The following is a 19344-nucleotide window of genomic DNA, read 5'->3' on the forward strand; positions in this document are numbered from 1 at the left end:
CCAGCATTCTTTATTATCTTACCCAAGTTTATTGAGCAGAAAACTAAAACCACTCAATTGCTATGCCAGGCAGCAGTCACCATGGTGATCCCAGGCATCTAAAACAGTCAACTGAAGTGAGCTATTCTGTGGCAATTTTTGGAAGAATTCTGAACAGTTAATATTTAGGTCACGTGAACATCTGCTCAAATGCCAGTCTTTACCTTCTGAGGCCTCCAAGAGGCAAGACTGAACAAGATAAGACCAAAAAAAAAACCAAAAAACCAGAAAAATTCTTCTTAAGTTATTTGTCCAGTCAGACAACTCTCGGTCTCTGGCAAACTTCTCATATTGCACTTTTAAATTGCACAAAGACAGTACCTACTGAGGCAATGATCCTACTGCATAAAACTGTTACCCAGGGGAAGCAAATGCTGTGACCTGGATGGCTGTGCAACAAGTGCAAATGTGTAACTGCATTTATATGTACTTTACAGGCCTCTTCACCCTCTATAAATCACTTCTCATGTAATAGACACGTATTTTAGAGTTCTAAACCAACATTCCTGCAAGGACTTCAACACGTGCTTAAAGGAGAAGATAATACAAATCTGCTAGAAAAGAGACCAGCCAAATTACAGGCTAGATAATAAGTTTTAAAATGTCAAATACAGTCTCTTTAAATAGAGATAGCATGTAGTTCTCACTGACAACTTGTAAAATGAGTTGAAAAAGTTAATTATTACCAGGTAACCAGTTTAACATGTGATGACAACATGTCTTTTGATGTTCAAGAATCCTTGAAACAAACTCTATACAGTGTTAATACAGATAGGCATTACCAGATCTCTAGCTAGTCACAGCTAATTATCACCACAGAATCTAGTCCAGCTTTTACATAGAGCATGCTAAAACAACAGAAGCTCAAGTTTAGAGATAAACACACACAGACAGAGGCACATAAGTCTTGCACTCCAGAAAGCTAGTAACCACTGCTGCTAAGTTAATTTTAGATAATCAGCAAAGTCCCTTTGGTCTCTGCAAAGTTAAATGATTAACATTTAAGTGTTACATTTAATCTGAGCAGAAATGCATACTGCTACTTTTATCCCCACAACAGAATTCAGCATTTTTTTTTCGAACTTATCATCCAGCAATTGTTACAAGAAGAACAAAATCTCCCATCCAGCAATTGTTACAAGAAGAACAAAATCTCCCATTTTGAACGAAATTCACAGTGCAGAGGGGAGCGTGGCATCACACACAGCATGACTCTCCTCCTGCCTTAAAGGTATTTAATTTTCTCATTCTTCCTCTCACTCTCCAGTGTCCCTATGCCACACACCTACCTATGGTCTTGAGGCTCTACAGGCAAAATGATTCCAGGATACAACTGCACGCGGAGTTCATCAGCAATCATCCTAACAGGGAAGTTCATTACAACTGGGCAAATGGTTTGTAAAAAACTTAAGTGTTGTTAAATAAAGGCTAAAATGAGTCTTGCTGAGCAAGACAATGTATTACTGACCCAAAAACTGCAGCGGCTGGTACCACAGCAAATTTAGGAGCTGAATCAGGGGTGCAAGATAAAAGTTACAGAAGTTTTCAGATATGTAAGGAAAAGTTTATGTAGCATGCTGCTGCCTTGCTTAAAGAGCATCATTCTGTTAGTTCAATACAATTTTTCTCAGAAGAATATCAACAGCATTGATATTATCACCAACACCAGACAACTCTATCTTAATACCAACTGCAGCTCCTGAAGATTTTGTTTTGTTCATCCACAGTAATTTGCTATTGCTCTTCTGAACCAAAAACAGTATCATTCACACCACTCAGAAAAGAATATCTGCCAACAATTACCAGTTTTCAGCTGTGCTCCAATGCATCAGTGGCACTATCATCTGACAGGCTCACCGCTGAAGAATTCCCTTGCTCAACTGAATAAATGCATTTCTCACATGCCGCCCACAGTATCCATCATTAATTGTATCAGCATTCATTATTCGGCATTAGAAAATAAAGTCACAAAAATACTATTATTGCTTGGGTCTAAAAGGTCATTCATCTGTGGACACTAGTGCTCCCTCAACATTCCCACCTTCTCTGATTTGTATTATTAATAAACAGTCATATTAGATAACCTCAGCAACACAGTACTAGATGCTACTAGCGGTCAACCGGATGTACTAATTTCTTCAGTATGTACTAATAACCAGTCCTCTGCCACTATAGCTTGTATTTAAATACAGACTGAGAGTGTTTCCTGGTTTATCTATAAGCCGGTTTTTAAATATTTAATGTCTGTAATTATATACTGTATGCACATTCCTTATGCCCTATACCCTACGTCCAAATAAATTGAACAGAAGCAAGCAAAAGCACCACTATTACCTCTAAACCTCTAGAAGCAACTAATCCATCTAAACAACCCAGTATGCAATACTCAGTGTGAACAGCTTTAGCAATACTATGCCGTTAACCACTCCAGTGTGCCAGAAGCAAAGCGTCTATGCTAAAAACCCAGGAGGTTTTCTGTTTAATTACCATCATTCATTTCGTAAGCGTGTTTCTGCTGACACTAATGAGACTGTAACATATTTACTGCACAAAGGTTCTCCGACAAAAGACAGTCTTATTAATTCTTAAAGCACACAAGCCCTTTTTCAGGTCTAGAATAGTCTTCAATGCCGAATGCCAGTTTAGCATACTATCCTTAGCCGAGATACGCGCCTGTGCCAGACCAGGTAAAACATAGGTATTTACTCCCTACACACAGAGATGACCGCGGCATGAGCAGCACTAGCCCACGGCCATCAGCCTTGTAGCCAGCAGACACACAGACGGGTCACCGCCGCGCCGAATGCCTCCGAAGAAACCTCGTCCATGCAGCGCTCCGCGCTTCAGGCCCACCGCGGCTCCCCTGCCCGCGCCGCGCAACCCCGGCAGGCACCGACACAGAGACCGTCCCCCCGCCCCAACGCGGGCAGCCCCGCGCTCCCCGCCGCGGAGGTCCGCCCGGGAGGCCGCGGTTGCCCGCAGGAGGAGGCCGGCGGCAGCAGGACTCCCGTGACGGCCATCGGGCCGTGCGTCCCTCTGTATGCCTCGCTCCGTTCGGCGCGCCAGCCCCCATCAGCCCCGTACCCAAGTCCTCACCCCGGACGGGACGGGAGGGCAGGGCAAGGCAGGGCAGGGCAGGGCCACCCTCCGGGGCTGCTGAGCGAGGGGAACGCGGCGCTGCTGCCGCGGGGCGGCCAGGAGCTCCCGGTCGGTAGGTCACCTCCGAGGCCCGGCCTCCCCGCCAGCGCTCGCGGGACAGCGGCGGCCGCGTCCCTTGTTTGTGCGCCCAGGCGCCGGTGTGCACATGCGCAGGGGCCGGCGCCCCGCCCCCAGCCGCCGACGAGGCGGGGCCGGCCGCGTGACCGACAGGCGCTCCGCCCCGCCCCGCGCGCTCCCGCAGGCGCCGGCGCGTACACCCGCCCCCGGGCTCGTGCTGCGGCGCTGGCCTCTGCTCTGGACGTCACCTTCCGCCGTGACGTGGCTGTGCCTCCTCACCGGATAATGTCGGGTCAGGGCCCAGGCTGCGAAACGTAAAGCGTGAGGCAACTGATGAGGATTCTTCCCTTTGGGAAAGTACTTTTAGGTTAATTACATCAGGGTGTTTTGTAACAGCAAAGCTTGCCACGCTATCAACTCCGTTATTAAGGATGGTACCAGCTCATGTGCTGCCCTAGTCCGTCCCCCTGTGATGCAGGCACATGATGTTTTAAGGCATTTACACAAGATCTTTCATTTTAAAAAATAAATTTATTCCAGCAGATGGCTATATAGAGATCACTACAGTTTCATCTGCTCTGCCACGTGGATTACGTTCTTCACGGGGCATAGACTCAGATGGCCAGGAGTGTGATTTTTGAAGCATTTTTACCGGATATGTTTTTGCAGTGGCAACTGAAGAAACACTGTTTTGAGAATGGAGTTCTTGGCAGCAGGCGTGTATGGGGCCGGAAGGTCCCTGGGCTTTGTTCTGGTGACTCCCCAGTGTGCCATTTCCTCTATCCTCTTCCAAAACATCCTCTTTCATCTCCATTGCACGAGCTAGCATGTAACTAACCTTTCTCTGATGAGCCAGAGCCTCCTCTTTGTCATTTACCTGAGTATTTATTTAAAAGAGAAAAAAAAAGAATCTAGTTTATGAGCTAAGAACAACATAGTCTATGTAAATCAACATTTGCTCCCCTGAAGATTCACAGTGAATAACAAAATACTAACCAAATCTATTAACGTCTTCAAGATTTCATGAGGATTGTCCAGCTCTTCAACTTTTCTACAGTCCACTTCTGATGACAGCAGGCGTGATAATTTTTGCCCCAAACTGTTCTTGTTCCCTTGCAACTTGACATGTCCTAGGGAAAACAAAAGTACAAGAATTGTGGAATTGCTTAGGAGGAGAAAAAATACTTTAGCATAAAATGGGCATGTGTAAAACTGGATTCTGAACCATATCCTCTAAAAAGGCAACGCGAGCTGCAGCTTCTCCCATCGTATGTACGTACTATGACAGATTACTTGCGTGGAGCAACCACTGTTAAAGATGACTTAAAGGCCAAATAGACCTTTCATCATATATACAGACAAATTGAAGACAAAGTTCTTTTTCACTGTATGGAAAATACACTTTGATACTCTAATGTCAAAAAGTGACAACAGCGAAAAATAATTAATAGTAATTTGTTTTAAAACAGTATGTAACTTGAAAGAAAAAAAAGATTCTTAGATGTACACTGTTTAAAAGTTTCTAACTTCTAAAAAGATTGAAATACATTACAATTATGAAAGTGAGCATCAGGAAATAGAGCTTGGAAACAATGATGCTAGTTTAGAAGAAACAGATATTCAAGATGTGTTTTCTTTTAGTATTACATTACATTTAGTCTCCTGAGGGCATTCAAGGAATCTAGAAGACCCACCAAACTTCTCAGCTTGGCACTTCCAAGTCAACAGCTAACACAGATATATTTTGAAGTGCCATTTCTAAATTCTGCTATGGTTTTGACCATGATATAAGCACTTAAATACTTCTCTTTATCCCTTTTCCTTAAAAAGGATAGTAAGAATTTACAGTGTGCTTTGTAAGTCATAGATGACCATGTGAAGTATAAGAATAAAAAATACTGATGCACACATACATAATGAAAAACTGTATTGTATTACAGTATTTCAATGAAAGCTCTGTAGATGTTTTTTGCAATTCTCTTCCTTCTCTAACTCCTATATAGAGATCATTCAAAAAAGACCCAAGCACATTACATGGTTGGTAACATTTAAAATGGACAGCCTAAATTTGTCAGATGTTTGCTTTTTCCCTTGTGCTGTGTCCATAATAAAGTTTTACTATCCAGAAGATTATTGTCATCCTGGATAACAGCTTATTTATTTGAGCATACTTACTCAGCTTATGAATGTGTAGTAAAAAATGAGTTACATCAAAAATCTAGACTAGTCGCTCCAATGTCTTAGACTAGTGTTTGTATATTCCACTTATACACAGACACCTTGCCCTACACATGTGAAACTTTCAGTAGAAATTCTTCAACTACATGACACACTATTTACCGTATTTACAGTTACCATCATCTTTCAGTCGTCTCCAGTTCATGAATTTCTTTTCCTTCTTAATCTTTATCACTTCTGCCAGCCTCAGGGCTTGGTCCTTCCTCTGCATTAGCTGCTGCTCAAATGCAATTCTGAAGGCATCTGCCATTACATAAGCCTCATCTTTAGTCTTCTTGAGATTTTCAGTCTGGTTTTAATTCAGAGAAAAATTAAAGGATATTAAGCAATTTGGAAGTAACAGTGGATTTAGAATGTATATTAAGAGACAGACAAAAGCCATTAACATGAACAACTTTTAAATAAATATAATCAAGGAAGTAGTAGCAAACAAAGTGCTTTCTTGACATGTTAAGAAATAATATTTTGAAATGTGCACTGAAGTCATAGAATCATAGAATCGCAGGGGTTTGAAGGGACCTTTAGAGATCATCTAGTCCAACCCCGCTGCAGAAGCAGGTTCACCTAGATCAGGTCGCATAGGAACACGTCCAGGCGGGTCTTGAAGACCTCAAACTTCCTCTTCTACACCATCATCCATCTACACAGACAAGGTCCTAGCATTGCCTATTTACCTCTGCACGTGCAGAATTGCTTGAGGAGTGCCTATGTGCTTGGGCAAGGAGCAAAAGGCGCAATAAGATGTCATCGATGTCAGGGATAATAATTTTGGTACAAAAGGTACATGATAGTTCTTATTTTCAAAACGAGTAATTCAAGTGGAACTTTTGCAGTGAGACCACAAGGATGGTTATCACATATGCAGAGTCAGATACAAACTAGAATAAAAATTCTAAAACGATAGAATTTTGCTAAACTTAAAACCTTAAGAGCTTGAAAATCATGTTATCAATTGAAGTGTGATGTTAATAAATAGTTTTCAGCAACAACATTAATGTCAATGTGAGGGAGCAGTAGAATACACTGACAAAAAAGAAGGAAAGGGTCAGCAATTGTCCCGACTTCCACTGTGTATACATTTATAGAGTGCATACACTTAGAGAGGGTTTTTTCCTTTATTTTTAGATTAAAAAAATAGAAGGAAACAGAATGAGAAAGAGGGGTTTCTTGGTACTAGTAAAACTGATTAATGTCATAATTACAGTCTTAAAACAGAAAAAGTTAGGACATTACATTACAAACAAATAATATATCATTCTTGTTTTAAGACCCTTTAGTCATATACAGCTGCAGTAGAGTGTTTCTGGCTTTATTTGGTTTTGAGCACGAGCACTCGTCCGCTTCTTCTTTTCTAAGCCAAGCAATATTACCTCTTGTTTGAGATTAAGAAGTTGCTTTCGAGTTACAGCTGCCATTTTAGCACAGGGACAAGGTTGCCCTCCAGAAGTATTGCAGGTGCATGCTCCAAGAACTGCAAGCTTAAAATCCAAACCAAACCACCAGTTAATATCCAAAACAATCCAAGAAATGCCACATGACCAGCAAAAAAACATCCTGAAACTACAAAGGGAGTGTAAGGGTCTGGGGATGTGGCGGTCTGCTTCCTCCCTGCCTCCCAATTTGACTTGTGTCTCCTGTAACCCTGCTCAAGTGATAACCTCAAGTGCTGGTTCTAACAGTAGGGGCTGCATCCAGCTCCAAGTAGGTTTCAAAGTGGGTTTGGAGGAGACAGCAACACAATTGCCAAGGGCCATTTTTTTTCCTCAACAGATAAGTTTTTTTCCACACAAGAAAGCAAATGAGTAGGCATAAGAGTTAAGCATTTATATATTAAGAAGAAAAAAATCAGCATGCTGGCTTGTGAAAGATAGCCTGATGCTCTTTCCGTCTAGTCTTTCTTGGCAAGATAGGAATCATAATGCATCCACCACAAATTATAAAACCAATTAACAGGCATGCAAGAACTTATCGTCAACAGGTAAAAATGGCAACAAGGTAAATAACCAGTAAGCAAAATTTATCTTATGAATTTTGAATATAAATGTAGCCTTGAACCAGCCATTTTGAAAAAATATGTAAGTCATACTTACTTCAAGACCTGTAAAATCTGTAATGTCACTTTTACTCAAAGACAGGTTTTCCTGAACAACCTTCTGTTGTTCCACATCTAGCATTGCTAGAAATTCCAAGCACTGCTGATTCAGGACTGTGAAATAAAACAAGGGAAGTGATTATAAAGTCTGTTGCTCTGATTTCCCAATTTCTGAGTTTAACTACATCCAAATGAAGTAGTTCTACAGTTTAAGGATCAGGCTGGGAACATGATGAGACAATGTAGATCTAGAAACTCAGATCCTTGTTGTCTTTCCTTCTGTGTTTTCGCAGAGATGATGGCCTACTTACAGAGATACCATTCCATACATTAGTCTGCCTCAATGCTAACTTGTCATCTCTTCATTTGCTTACAGCTAAGGCAGCTGCTCTTTTAGAATAGCACAATATTAGGAAAAGAATTATATATGTCAACTATTTTAAAGCTTTCTGGAAACCAAAAATAAGGGAATAAGGGCTTGAGCCCTCTGTCCCAGACAGATGTCTGCACAGCCTGCAATTAGAAAAGGTTGACTATAAAGCCATCAAGCTGAATAAGTCAAGGTCTATGCTATGGGAATCTTTATGAGGATATGTTAAAAGTAAGTGTCTTTAATGCAGATTGTGATTGTAGCAGGAGCACTCAGTGTCTCCCCTGGCTGCTGCTGCCTCCTTCCAGTACACGACTGAGAGCACGGACTGGTTGTGCCCCTCTACACCCAGGCTGTCACCCTGTCAGTGAGCTAAGACCACACACAATCAAGTCCTTAACCTATGAATATCTGACTTTTCCTATCATTTCATAGGCTTTTTTTTCAGTTCAAGTGACAATGTCAGAAGAAAAATGAACATATTTTGTCTGTTTAAAGAGGATTTCTGCATATCCACTAATACCAGGTGCTAGGAACGAGAGACTTTTCACAGTAGAAAGCTTCCTTCTTATCTAAATCCTGAGTTATTCCTGAGAAATGGTATGTGATCAGGAATAGCTGTTAGTGGCTTACTTGCATTTTCAGCTTTAAGAGTTTTAAGTTCTTCTGTTCTCAGTTTCAGTGCTTCCTTGAGAGCTGCATTTTCACAATATATCCTGCAAAAGTCAGAAAAAGGGGGTGTTATCTTTTAGAAGATACATATCTTTTAAAAGTGACACAAAAGTGTCACTCAAAAAAACGCCCCAAACCAAACATTTTATCTAATATTTCAGTATCAGCTGAAAAGAGTTGAGTGTTCAGTTTGCTAAGACATTATTCATGCTGCATTACTCAATCAGTTTCCTCCCTTATACATTTTTTTATGGAAAAAATTGTACGAATACCAGTAACATGCAGTATGTTGTTAGATACAAACCCACTAGCCAGGGGCAAATAATCAACCTAAAACTACTCTAGACTAACTCTGTGAAGAACATTTTGTGTGTAGGCTTGGCCTGACTGTCACTGAGCCAAGGTTAAGAAAGCAAGCTATGCCACGCTGGCTTCTGTGGAGTCATTCCTCCTTATGCTGCAGGTGGCTCTGCAGGGAGCAAAACTAGGGCTTTCTGCACTCTTACAAAGGTTCCTTTGCAACCCAGTTAGCATGCGCTGTTCAAACAGGCTCACCTTGTTAATGAACCACACCCTCACACAACAAATTTCAAGGTGTCCAAGTACGTTTGAATGTTAAAAAAAGCAAACTAAAAACCGAAAAATCATTCACGTGTAAGTAGGTGGTGCCAACAACTTCAGTGTTAACATTAGGTGAGTTAAATTACCATTAGAAACTAAAAAAAAAGTTTGTGAACCTCTGAAACACTTTTGAGAAATCTCTTACTTCCCTGAAAGAAAAGATTCTTATTGGATATGTGATGACATGACTCTGATCTGAATTTTAGAAAGTAGACTTCGTGTAGGCTTAATACTGTTCTCGAGAACAGCTGTACTTTCAAGCATTGCAACCTGAGAACATGCAATAGGCATTTACAGTACTATTTTTATTTTTTTTATTACAGTACTATCTATTTTTCCTTGAAATGTTTTTAAGTGTTCCCTTCTTGAATAGAAAAGTGGCAATCTAAAGTCATAAATGTTAAAGTATCTCTTCTGTTGTCAGTAAATGTAGCATATTTTAAATTCATGTCTTTGTTTAAAACTAAATAATAGCTGGAATTATTTCACTTGAATAAACAAAGAGAAGCACACACATTTGTCATTCTCCTGTCTCAGATAGGAGAAAACCTTTTAGCAAAGTGGACTGAACTCTTGTCTCGCAGTTTTCTGAAGGCAGAACTCTAAATTTCAACAAGTTAACACTAGTTTTGCTACTCCAAACTATCCAGCTAGACTTCCAATTCCCTAAATCAGGAAAGCCAAACAATTTTCAAGAGGTATCCCTTGACAAGAGTAACTTAACAGGTGAACAAGACACAATGTCTTAAGAAAACTCCTTTTACAAATGAATATTTTGTAAATTTTTGGCTTATTCTTTCATTAAAAGTTTGAAAAGTTTAAATAAAAACTTAGTGGGTAGACTTCAGAGATATCATTTTCACATTTAACCAAGTGAGCCTCCTGGTCATATTTTTCAATGTCTGTTGTTTCATTATTAGTTTAGTGCCTCTGGCATCTTCTGCTTGCCTAACCACACCTGCTGTCCATCCAGAATAACTTTTATTTAAGCAAAGAACCAGTTGATCAGCCTCTCTCAAAAGCATTCCATTTTACCTGTATGTATGCTCATACCTACAATGCACAAAAACAAAGCAGTGATTAACTAGCAGATATTTCCACATGCATACACATGCTATTATTTTCAATGCCTCATTTACATTTAAAGTAAATAAGGACAGTCTGGCTCCAGCTGGCTAACATATTGACGTAATAGTATGAAAAAGAAAACTCAGCCTAGCAAAGGTCACCAATACACACACTCAGTAACTGAGACTTAATAATTGTAATAGTTTTAATTGAAAATACAAATGTGACTAGGATGAAAATCAAATAAATCTTACCAAATCTGAAAGAAAATTAGGAAAACACAAAAATCCCAGAAGAACCTGATGAAGTAAACTCAGAACACAAGCAAAATGATGTTGAACATTCAAAACAATTAAAAAAAAAACCCCAAAGATAAACAGTGTAAGTCAAATACCTGTCATATTTTTCTGTCCATGTGTCTTCTATGTTTTTAAATCTATCCTGATCAAATTCAATTTCCCATTGCAAAATATTTATTTCCTGTGGAAACAAAATATACCTCCAGCAGTTCATGACACCCCTCTCACTGAAAGGAAGAAGACGAATTGCTGGTGCTTAGTTTGGCACTCAAACAGATCTGAGTGACCAACAATGATGATAATCTGTGATACTGTTAAAAGTACATTTGTGGTCCCAGACACCAAAAAGTTTCTGTATCACCTATCTAAGGATTTCAGACTGCGCTACATGAACTAATGCTTGTAGTGGCTTATGATAAAACATTTTCTTGTCCCTTTATTGTTCTGTGGGAAGGTCACATAGGAAGATAAACAAAGCTAAAACTCAGTTTAACAATGTAATTGATGCTACTTTCCTCCCCTTCGTCATCTTCCCTATGAAAATTGGGCACCCATTTCTTAGACTCGTTGGGAAGTTCCAGCTTAATAACTAAGAAATGGTGCAGCTCACTATGAATGACAGTGAAACTCACAACAAAAACCTGAAAGTAGAGAAACAATTCTAGTAACTTTCAAGTATTATTTGTACACATTATAGCATGAAAACACCTAAATTAAAAGAAGGATACATTACCGTTTTCCTTTCTACTAAAAAGGAATATGAGTACTTAAAAAAAAACCCGAAATGAACTAATGGCAGATTTTTACTGTTTTAAATAAACAGTCTGATAATCCCTTATTAATAGCAATGGACTTCCTTGTTTTTGATTGATGTGACAGAAACATGTTCCTATGCAACCTGATCTAGGTTAACCTGCTTCTGCAGAGGGGCTGGATTAGATGATCTCTACAAGGTCCCTTCAAACCCCTACCAGTCTATGATTCTATGACTTCAATGCATTCTTACCTTTTCTAAAGTTCTCTTTTCTTCCTCAGTTTTTTGAAGCATTGCTTTTGTATGACTAGTGGCTTTATTAAATACTGCCTGCAAATAATAGCACAACTCTGTCAAATATTGTCATTAAGTTCACTTAAATTAGCTTTAGACAAATTTTCAGTTTTACGTCATGAAATTCTTAGTTTAACAGGACTGTGCAGAATTACAAACACTAGTAATATGCTTGTAAGTCCCCGTGGGTTTTAATTTCAAGTCACTAAATGCTGAATAACAAACTTGTGTTTTAATCTTTTCTGTTGAAAAACATAGCATAATTTAAAATGTTTTCTTTAGAGCCTGTTCACAAAATCAGCTCTTAAAAACCTTGGTTACAACACACTTACACTTTGACCCATGTGTAGCTTACTATGAATGTTTGAGGGTGGAATCTGCAGAACTATAAGTGGGTTATGCAAGTGGGCTAAAAAAAAGGTATTGTGATAGTGAATAAAAATATTAAAAATTGTGTACAAGACTGGCCTAACATTTAATATCATACTATCCTTTAAGACAACAAATGGCACAGTCAACTGGAAATATCTGTGCTTTGCAGCAGAACTGAAAGCACTGGCAAAAACTTGTAATTTAAAGGACTGGAAAGAAGGGTTTACTCTTTAAGTTAAATAGATAAATCCTCAAGGATCCTCAGAGATAAAATTATGAGAACTTGCTACAACAGCAGTGTCTTGTTAATTCACCACAACAGTCCCCCACAGAAAAAGTAATAAATTGCAGAAGCCAAGTCTCTGGACATTTGCAGACTCGGTGCTTTAAACTACAGCCCCATGAAGAACTTAAGATTTGGAGGCTTTTGATGAGGAGTGTCAGGAAGATTTCTTCTGTTTCTCTACCACTAAGTACGTAAATGGTTTCTGAACAACTCCTACCATGCTCTGCAGTATTCTTAGGGCTTCATCTTTTCCTTCAAGCTGTCTTTGAGATGCTTCAAGCTCAACTTTCAGAATTTCAGCTTCCTGAAGTGAAATAAAATAGGTACACTGAGTAAATGCCAAGATAATCCTATTAAAACTTGACTGTTACAGTGATGTAAATTTGCCATCTTCAAAAAATGTTCTATTTCTACCCTGTATGATTCTTTTAAGACTAATAGCTTGCTTGTGATAAAGAAATGTTAACAGTGCATGTTAGCACAAAATCCTTAAATACTAGTTGTAATTATTATTCTTTCTGTTCTCTTTCCTTGCATTTGGTAAATAAAGCACTGAAGTTCTGCCTTGCTAAAGGAGTTATATTATCAACATAGATCTGGAGCTTTAAAATAAGTAACCAGAACAGTATGCAGTTTTCTTGTATGTTCAGTGGCAAATATTACAAACTAAACCAGAAATACTATATTAATGTCACGTGCTACAAATATACGAACTATCCATGCTGTATAGCATATCATGTTAGAACTGTTAGATCAAAACCACTACTTGTCTAGAAGAAAACAACAAAGCAGATTCCTGCTGCCGGTACATGCCAATCACATCTTTATGTGACATTCCCCCCTTCAAAAGAAAGCAGTTTTTCAGTTTCCAAGAGGTAAAAGAAAACTTAGTGCTTTGTATAGTTATCTTTTCTTAACTCCTACGTAGGCCACTCAGCTGTTCACCTGTGGTCACACAAAACTTTTTTTCATAGTTCTTCCAGTTCTATTACTTCTGCAATTGATACTAAAATTGTATCTGGGAGCAGTGGCAACTTAGCAATTTTGTCTAATTGAAAATGAGTAAGGCTCCTTGATATTTTTACTTGGTGTGTACTGAAGATTCTTCAGGCTAAGACAGATTGAAAATGACCTCCTGTACGTGATCCTTAGGTTAAAGAACATAGTGCAGGTGAGGAGTGTATTTACAGCTGAGATCACCTCGTTCTTTTTGCCTAGAGCCATGCCAACTTATCAACACGTTTATCCACAGTAAAGCTGCTAGAAAAGGAGAACAATCATTTTAATATTATCTACACCTTTAAAAATAGCTCCTCTCCTACCTCACAAAAAAACCCAAACCACCATCCAGGGTATAAACTGCACCTCACATTCTGATTTCCTTATACACTAATTTCAAGAACCTGAATGCATCCAAGACTCTGGACATGTGAAGATCTTCCTCTAAAGTAATGCTGTTTTTTGCTAAATTAAAATGAAATGCAGATTTCAAGAGCAACGTACTTGGTACAGCTACTAACCTCTAGAGCTTCCCGAAGTTGTTGCTTTATTTCTTCATTTGACATTTCAGTATTAGATTCTGTAGGATTCAAAGGAAGTATTGAACAATGAGACAGTATAATATTTACATAAGAAATGGTAAGAATTTACTTTAGCCTGAAAGTAACATGCAGGGGTGAAAGTTCATCTTTGTGGGGTTTTTTGTCTTCTGGAACTAAGAAACCAATTTAAGAAACATATAAATAATAAGGTCAAACACATTGCTTCACAGTTAAAGAAGTGAAATGGGGGGGAAAAAGGCAGTTGTAAAGAGACCTAAAATAAGGACTATTATTTGAGAATTTCCTTTAAAAAAATTGCCCACAGGAAAAAACCCACATGATTCCCCTAAAATTTCTTTTAGGATTCCTTTCAGATTCTGACTTTTCAACAAGCAACGCAACAGTAGCCAGCACTGTTTACCTGTAGGGGTAGTTTTCAAGAGATAAAGTACAGTGGTGGAGCATCCCACAAGATCCAATATTACTCTAAACAAGTGGTTACTGCTGGTACTGTTTTTCTCAAACTAAGCATTGCAGAGGTATCTTAAGATGCAGTCTCCTACTAAATCAAGCTCAGGTTCATATGGACTTTTGTAATGCTTTCATGGATATTGCTGTGTGAAAGACTTAAATCTAAGACAAGCATCATACAGAGGTCTGCAAAAAGGACAGTGAAATGCATAGGAATTATGCTGCTCTTGTAACATCTTTGCACTGAAAATATTGAAACCAGTAATTACATGGCTTATCTTACTGTGGTGTGAGGAGAGGATAGTAGGTACTTTTTCTAAAGGAGAGAAATAAGAAAGTTATACAGAAATACTTCAGGCAAAACACTAATAATTTCTACAAATGTAAGAGAAAGCACCTGAAGTGCAATGAACATTGTTGCACATATTTGACTTATAGCACTGTTGTCTTCACAAAAAAATAAACCCAAATGCCAGTTTCAACTAAATAGAAAATGGGACTTTAAATATTTAGCCAAAAGCTAAATCTCTAGGAAGACACACTTAAACCAAACCAGGAATCCAAGCAATTCCATTCAGTTTCATTTGTATGTTTAGAGAAAAATAATGCTGTCCCTCACAGGATGCTTTTTGTTAAATGTCACCTTCAAATGCAAAACTAAATACTTTATCCTAAGAAGGGCCACAGACTCACTCGCTGAATTCTGCTGTGAAGGTTTCAGGAGGAAGACCTAGGAACAGAGGTTCCTCAGCTGCCCTAATGGCATTGAGCATCACCTTTTTGGACATTAGCTGCAGACTCACAGGCTGCACCAATCAGCCTGTAAGGCTGCCTTGGATCCCAGAGGTGTGTGACGGACACACACTTCTTGGGATCCTTTAGAGATTTCTAAGTATTGTGGCCAACAGGTTGAACTAAATTTGATACTTTGTGAAGCAGCTCAAATGCTCAGTTTTACCAACAGAAAATTTTCTTTTAGTGAATAATCAACTTCTGAATTACTCTTACCACAGCTGTTTTGTCGCATGGAAATTGTAACAGGCTTTTTGGATGATCCATTGTAAAAACTGTTTCTTTTTGAACCAGGAAGAGGTGCAACATCACTTTCTTCCACTCTCCTTTCTAACAAGAGAGAATTGCTAACCTTTCCAGATCCCTTCCTAGATCTAAATGGATAGGAGTTTTGTAAATTCTCTCCTTCATAAACACCTCCAGGTCTTCTCCCAAGTCCATTCCCCAAGTCTCCACATGTCATGTCATCCTCTTCTGCTTCCTCCATCTTCTCCTGGCTTTTGTCGTTTTTTTTAATTGAAGGCACTTCACTGACTGGCAATGTGAACAGTGCCTCCCGCAAAACAATTTTTTTATCTAAAAGAACCAGAAAAGCTCCTCAATTAAAGCAGCAAAACAACAGTAGGTGAAAAATCTGAAGATGTCGGTGCGTGGCCGCTTCCCATACGGCTTCGGGCCGCCGCAACACATCGCTGCCGCCGCCCCGCCACGTCCGGCCGGCGCGGCCGCCAGTGCAGGGGTCTCGGCCGCCCCCAAGAGGCTCTGCCCGCCCGCGGACCAGCCCCCCCGCCCCTTCCTCCCCTCCCGGAGCCGCCGACTCACCTGCCCGCGCGGCCTGGGCGCTGACGGTCCCGCCCCGGGGCGGGCCGCGGCCGCGGCGGGGACAGGCGGTCCCGGGGAAGGAAGCGGCAGCTCCGCGGGAGGCTGCTCGGAGCGCAGGGAAGGACAATAGGAACGAGTTGTCTAAGTTTTATTTTTTTAAATAAAGGTCAAAATTCTGCGTGTATCCCGCCAGACCGTCCCCATTTGCAAAAATCCCCAGCGGCTTTCAGAAACACGATTTCACAAGTTCTCAAGAACTGGCGGTATCCAGAGACGTCTGTATCGTTTCCCGTTCAAGCAATAGCCCTGAAAGCGGCTGCCGAAGAGCAATACACAGATGCATGCCTTCCTGCAACGTTTGGTCCCGATTCTGCATGGAAGCTCCAGATTTCTCACCATTTCAGTTCACACAAGGGTCCAAATGCTGAAGCAGTATTCTTCCATCAGTCTCACAAACTGGGAATTAAAAGAAAACAACAATCTTGCATATGTAGCCACAATACTCATTACAATAGAAATGTTCAGGTGAATAGCTTTACTCCTCAGACCTGCATGTATAAAAAGCTTATTAGCGAGCACTTTCTCTGGACTATTTCCCAATGTTTTACAAGCCACGTTCTCAGCGAAGAAAGGTCATTTATGCTTTGCACAGCTGTGCTCTCCTGGGACTCAGGCTTTATAAGCAATTGGAACAGGTGGCTGCCAGTATTTCACGCATAACCACTTCCTGGATTGCTGCAGGTTTGTTATCCTGAAAAATGTCCCATTCCTCGATAAACTTACAGTGTTAAAGATGTTCTGTGATTGAGATGGGTGATGGAAAAGATGGAGAAAAAGCAGATAGAAAACTTACTGCTTAATATCCCACACCAGAGCTGGCACAGACAATGTTTCCTTATGCTTTAAGTAATTCGTGAGGTTCTGTGTAATCATTTCAAAATACCTCTCTTGAATTTCTTCTCTCCAAAATAAAGCACCAGCCTTAAAATGTATCATGCACCCCTTACTCTACATTACACTGCATACATTCAAGAATACAGCAGGGTATAGCAGGTTTTAGTCCAACAACTCAGAAACAAACGAACTCCTCCTCAGGGCACTGTTTTACCCTTTTAGACACCAAAAACTCCTTACATAATATAAAGTATCATGCTTTTATAGTTCTCTTGGGCAGGGTGGATGGAGGAGGCTTGGTTTTAATTGCAAGCTCCAAAAAATTTATCCTTTATTGAACCCAGCTCCTGCTACTAAGGGCAGCTGTGTCATTGTCATCCTTCCATTCACAGCTGAGTTTTCACTTGTGTCAGCCCTTGTGTATGCCTCTCCCAGTGTGCTTCAGTGGCTGTGTCAAAGCCTTGCAACCTGACTGGTCTCAACTTTCTTCCAGCCCCCAACCATACCAAATTACAGTAAAATTAACTTTGATTTATCCCGCGACAATTATGAATGTCATTTATTACAGCTGCCCAAGAAGAGATCCAGCAGAGTTACTTTTTTTGTCAAAGGTCAATTGTTGTCCTTCATCCATTGCTCAATCCATTGCATAATCTGATCCAAATTTCTCTCTAGGTCTTCTGGTGTGTTGCTAGGTAACTGGTGCACAATTTCCTCCTTGTATGACAACACGGCTTCCTCATAAAGTGTCTGGAAAATTTCGCACTGAATGTTGTCCTGCAGCTTCTTCCCTTTGTAGCCCCTATAAAACAAGAACAATAGCAAAACACAGTCTTAGATATGCAGACAACTATGAAGTGTTCTACAGACAATAATATGTGCCCCAGGAAAATCTCGGGTGAAGTCACACAATTGGACTTTATGCCTTATTTACCCCACTGACATACCTGCTTTCAAGTCTGTCATACAGAAATGAGTTCTCCGTGCGAAGCACAAATACTATATGAAACCACCGTTCAGGGAAGAAATCACAGCCATGATAATCAACAATAACTCCCCCCTCATTCATTTTATCTTCTAGCTCATCAATTACCTATGAAAGAAACAGAGGCAGAGGAGTTCATCTGGAATTACAGAAAGTCAAAATACAAAAAGGGCAGGTTTTGAAGTGGGACTTACCCTGTCTTCATCCAAAATCGGGCAATCGTATTCCTCATCAAAACCCTCATACAGTTCTCCTGTGGCAAAATAATTTGTGAAAGTTTGTGAAGTAACAGCAGTTATTAAATTCTCTTTATTTCTTTATTCTCTTTATTTCAGAAGCACGCAAACAAAATCACAGAATGACACAATCTTAAAGAGTTGGAAGGGACCTTGAAAGATCATCCAGTCCAAATGCCCTGCCAGAGCAGGACCACCTAGAGCAGATCACACAGAAACTCGTCCAGGTGGGTTTTGAATGTCCCCAGAGAAGGAGACTCCACAACCCATCTGGGCAGCCTGTTCCAGTGCTCTGTCACCCTCACAGTGAAGAAATTTTTCCTTGTGCTTCTTTGGAACCTCTTGTGTTCCAGCTTGTCAAAGACGGCATTCAGAGTAAGGAACATTTTGTTTACAAATCCATACAAAGACAAGTTTCTTTTTTCTCACTTAATACAAAGTGTGCTAATGTTACATAAATGCTTTTTTAAACCCTATCCATCAAAAGACTTGTGTTAAAGAAAATTCACTGTGTTTTAAATTGATATATAATACAGGCACTACACATTCATGGTTACATGAAGCAAAAATATCTGAAGTACTTGGCTGGACTACCTTGTTAATATGGCCTACCTTCTTTTGCCATGTCACCCACATTAATATAGGTCATCCCCGTTCTTGATGCAAGTTCCTTCCCGAGTGTGGTTTTCCCAACGCCTGGAGTACCTAAAGCCAAAACCCCTTATAAAATGGCAAGAGAACAATATGCAATTCCCCCTCAAGTAACCTTCTAAAGAGTAAAAAAGAAAGCTTTTGTCAGCCAATGTTGGGAACTTTAAGAAAAAAAGGGACAAAAAAAGCAAGAAAAAGCAAATATGAACGGTATGTAGATTTGGAAAAAAACCCACCAACCAAAATGCAAAGAGAACTCTAGCTTTGTGTGGAATTAGTATTGTAACTGGGATGATGCAAGAGTGAACCTTGATTCATTTAAAAGCCCTAATTCGGAAAAGCCCCAGATTTCAATGTCGAGCAGCTCGGAATCGGCTCCGCAGGGACCCCGAACCCCAAACAACCCCGGGCTGCGAACAGGGCTGAGGCTTCCCCGAGCCCCGCCGCGCTCCCCGCCCGCATCCCCGCCCAGGACAAGCGGTCTGGACACCAGCGGCGGCGCCGTGCCGTGCCGTGCCGTGCCCGCCACCGCTCCGCTCCGCACCAGTGAGTAGAACGTTGGGCCGCCTCATGCTGCCGCTCCGCGCCGCCGCCGGCGGCCGTCTGGCGCCTCGGAGACACGTGCGAGGGG

The 19344-nt window shown here is 40.4% G+C and overlaps 3 protein-coding genes across 11 annotated transcripts in view; all 3 read right to left on the minus strand.

Moving 5' to 3' along the window:
* Positions 1-3324, minus strand: part of ZFYVE16 (zinc finger FYVE-type containing 16) — a 33060-nt gene extending 29736 nt beyond the window's left edge. For 3 of the 5 annotated variants that reach the window (XR_009820809.1, XM_062017465.1, XM_062017469.1), the window contains exon 1: positions 3136-3324. The gene's annotated coding sequence lies outside the window, so the exon portion shown is untranslated. Of the gene's footprint in view, positions 1-2526; positions 2586-3123 lie in introns of those variants that run through there. The other 2 variants (XM_062017466.1, XM_062017468.1) reach the window with 2 other exon arrangements.
* A 442-nt stretch (positions 3325-3766) lies between these two features.
* Positions 3767-15975, minus strand: CCDC125 (coiled-coil domain containing 125). 5 transcript variants are annotated; one of them, XM_062017910.1, is made up of 13 exons: positions 15948-15975; positions 15342-15701; positions 13842-13900; positions 12539-12625; positions 11622-11699; positions 10711-10796; positions 10571-10615; positions 8589-8671; positions 7584-7699; positions 6864-6971; positions 5611-5782; positions 4252-4385; positions 3767-4132 (listed from the first exon to the last, which is right to left on the minus strand). In XM_062017910.1, exons 2-13 carry the CDS (start codon positions 15610-15612, stop codon positions 3803-3805), a joined length of 1569 nt encoding a protein of 522 aa, XP_061873894.1. In that variant the 5' UTR covers positions 15613-15701; positions 15948-15975; the 3' UTR covers positions 3767-3802. The 5 variants fall into 5 exon arrangements, with proteins under 5 accessions (XP_061873894.1, XP_061873893.1, XP_061873896.1 ...); XM_062017909.1 differs by having other exon boundaries at positions 5596-5782; XM_062017912.1 differs by lacking the exon at positions 10571-10615.
* Positions 15976-16094: 119 nt separating this feature from the next.
* AK6 (adenylate kinase 6) lies at positions 16095-19328 on the minus strand. The gene is made up of 6 exons (XM_062018535.1): positions 19258-19328; positions 18675-18767; positions 18021-18079; positions 17789-17934; positions 17439-17643; positions 16095-16403 (listed from the first exon to the last, which is right to left on the minus strand). The coding sequence occupies exons 1-5, from the start codon at positions 19283-19285 to the stop codon at positions 17454-17456; spliced, it is 516 nt and encodes a 171-aa protein (XP_061874519.1). The 5' UTR covers positions 19286-19328; the 3' UTR covers positions 16095-16403; positions 17439-17453.
* Between the last annotated feature and the right edge of the window lie 16 nt (positions 19329-19344).

Source organism: Colius striatus, chromosome Z (genome assembly GCF_028858725.1).
Source record: "Colius striatus isolate bColStr4 chromosome Z, bColStr4.1.hap1, whole genome shotgun sequence".
Classification (NCBI taxonomy): Eukaryota; Metazoa; Chordata; class Aves; order Coliiformes; family Coliidae; genus Colius; species Colius striatus.

Excerpts from the sequence above, each read along its gene's own strand:
- CCDC125 (XM_062017909.1), bottom strand. The coding sequence starts at position 15,612 with ATGGAGGAAGCAGAAGAGGATGACATGACATGTGGAGACTTGGGGAAT. Across the intron at positions 10,616-10,710 it reads TGGACAGAAAAATATGACAG|GTTCTTCTGGGATTTTTGTG; the intron begins GTATTTGACTTA and ends TTACTTCATCAG. Across the intron at positions 4,133-4,251 it reads TGAAGACGTTAATAGATTTG|GTAAATGACAAAGAGGAGGC; the intron begins GTTAGTATTTTG and ends ATAAATACTCAG.
- AK6 (XM_062018535.1), bottom strand. The coding sequence starts at position 19,285 with ATGAGGCGGCCCAACGTTCTACTCACTG. Across the intron at positions 17,935-18,020 it reads CGATTTTGGATGAAGACAGG|GTAATTGATGAGCTAGAAGA; the intron begins GTAAGTCCCACT and ends TTTCTTTCATAG. Across the intron at positions 17,644-17,788 it reads TATGACAGACTTGAAAGCAG|GGGCTACAAAGGGAAGAAGC; the intron begins GTATGTCAGTGG and ends CTTGTTTTATAG.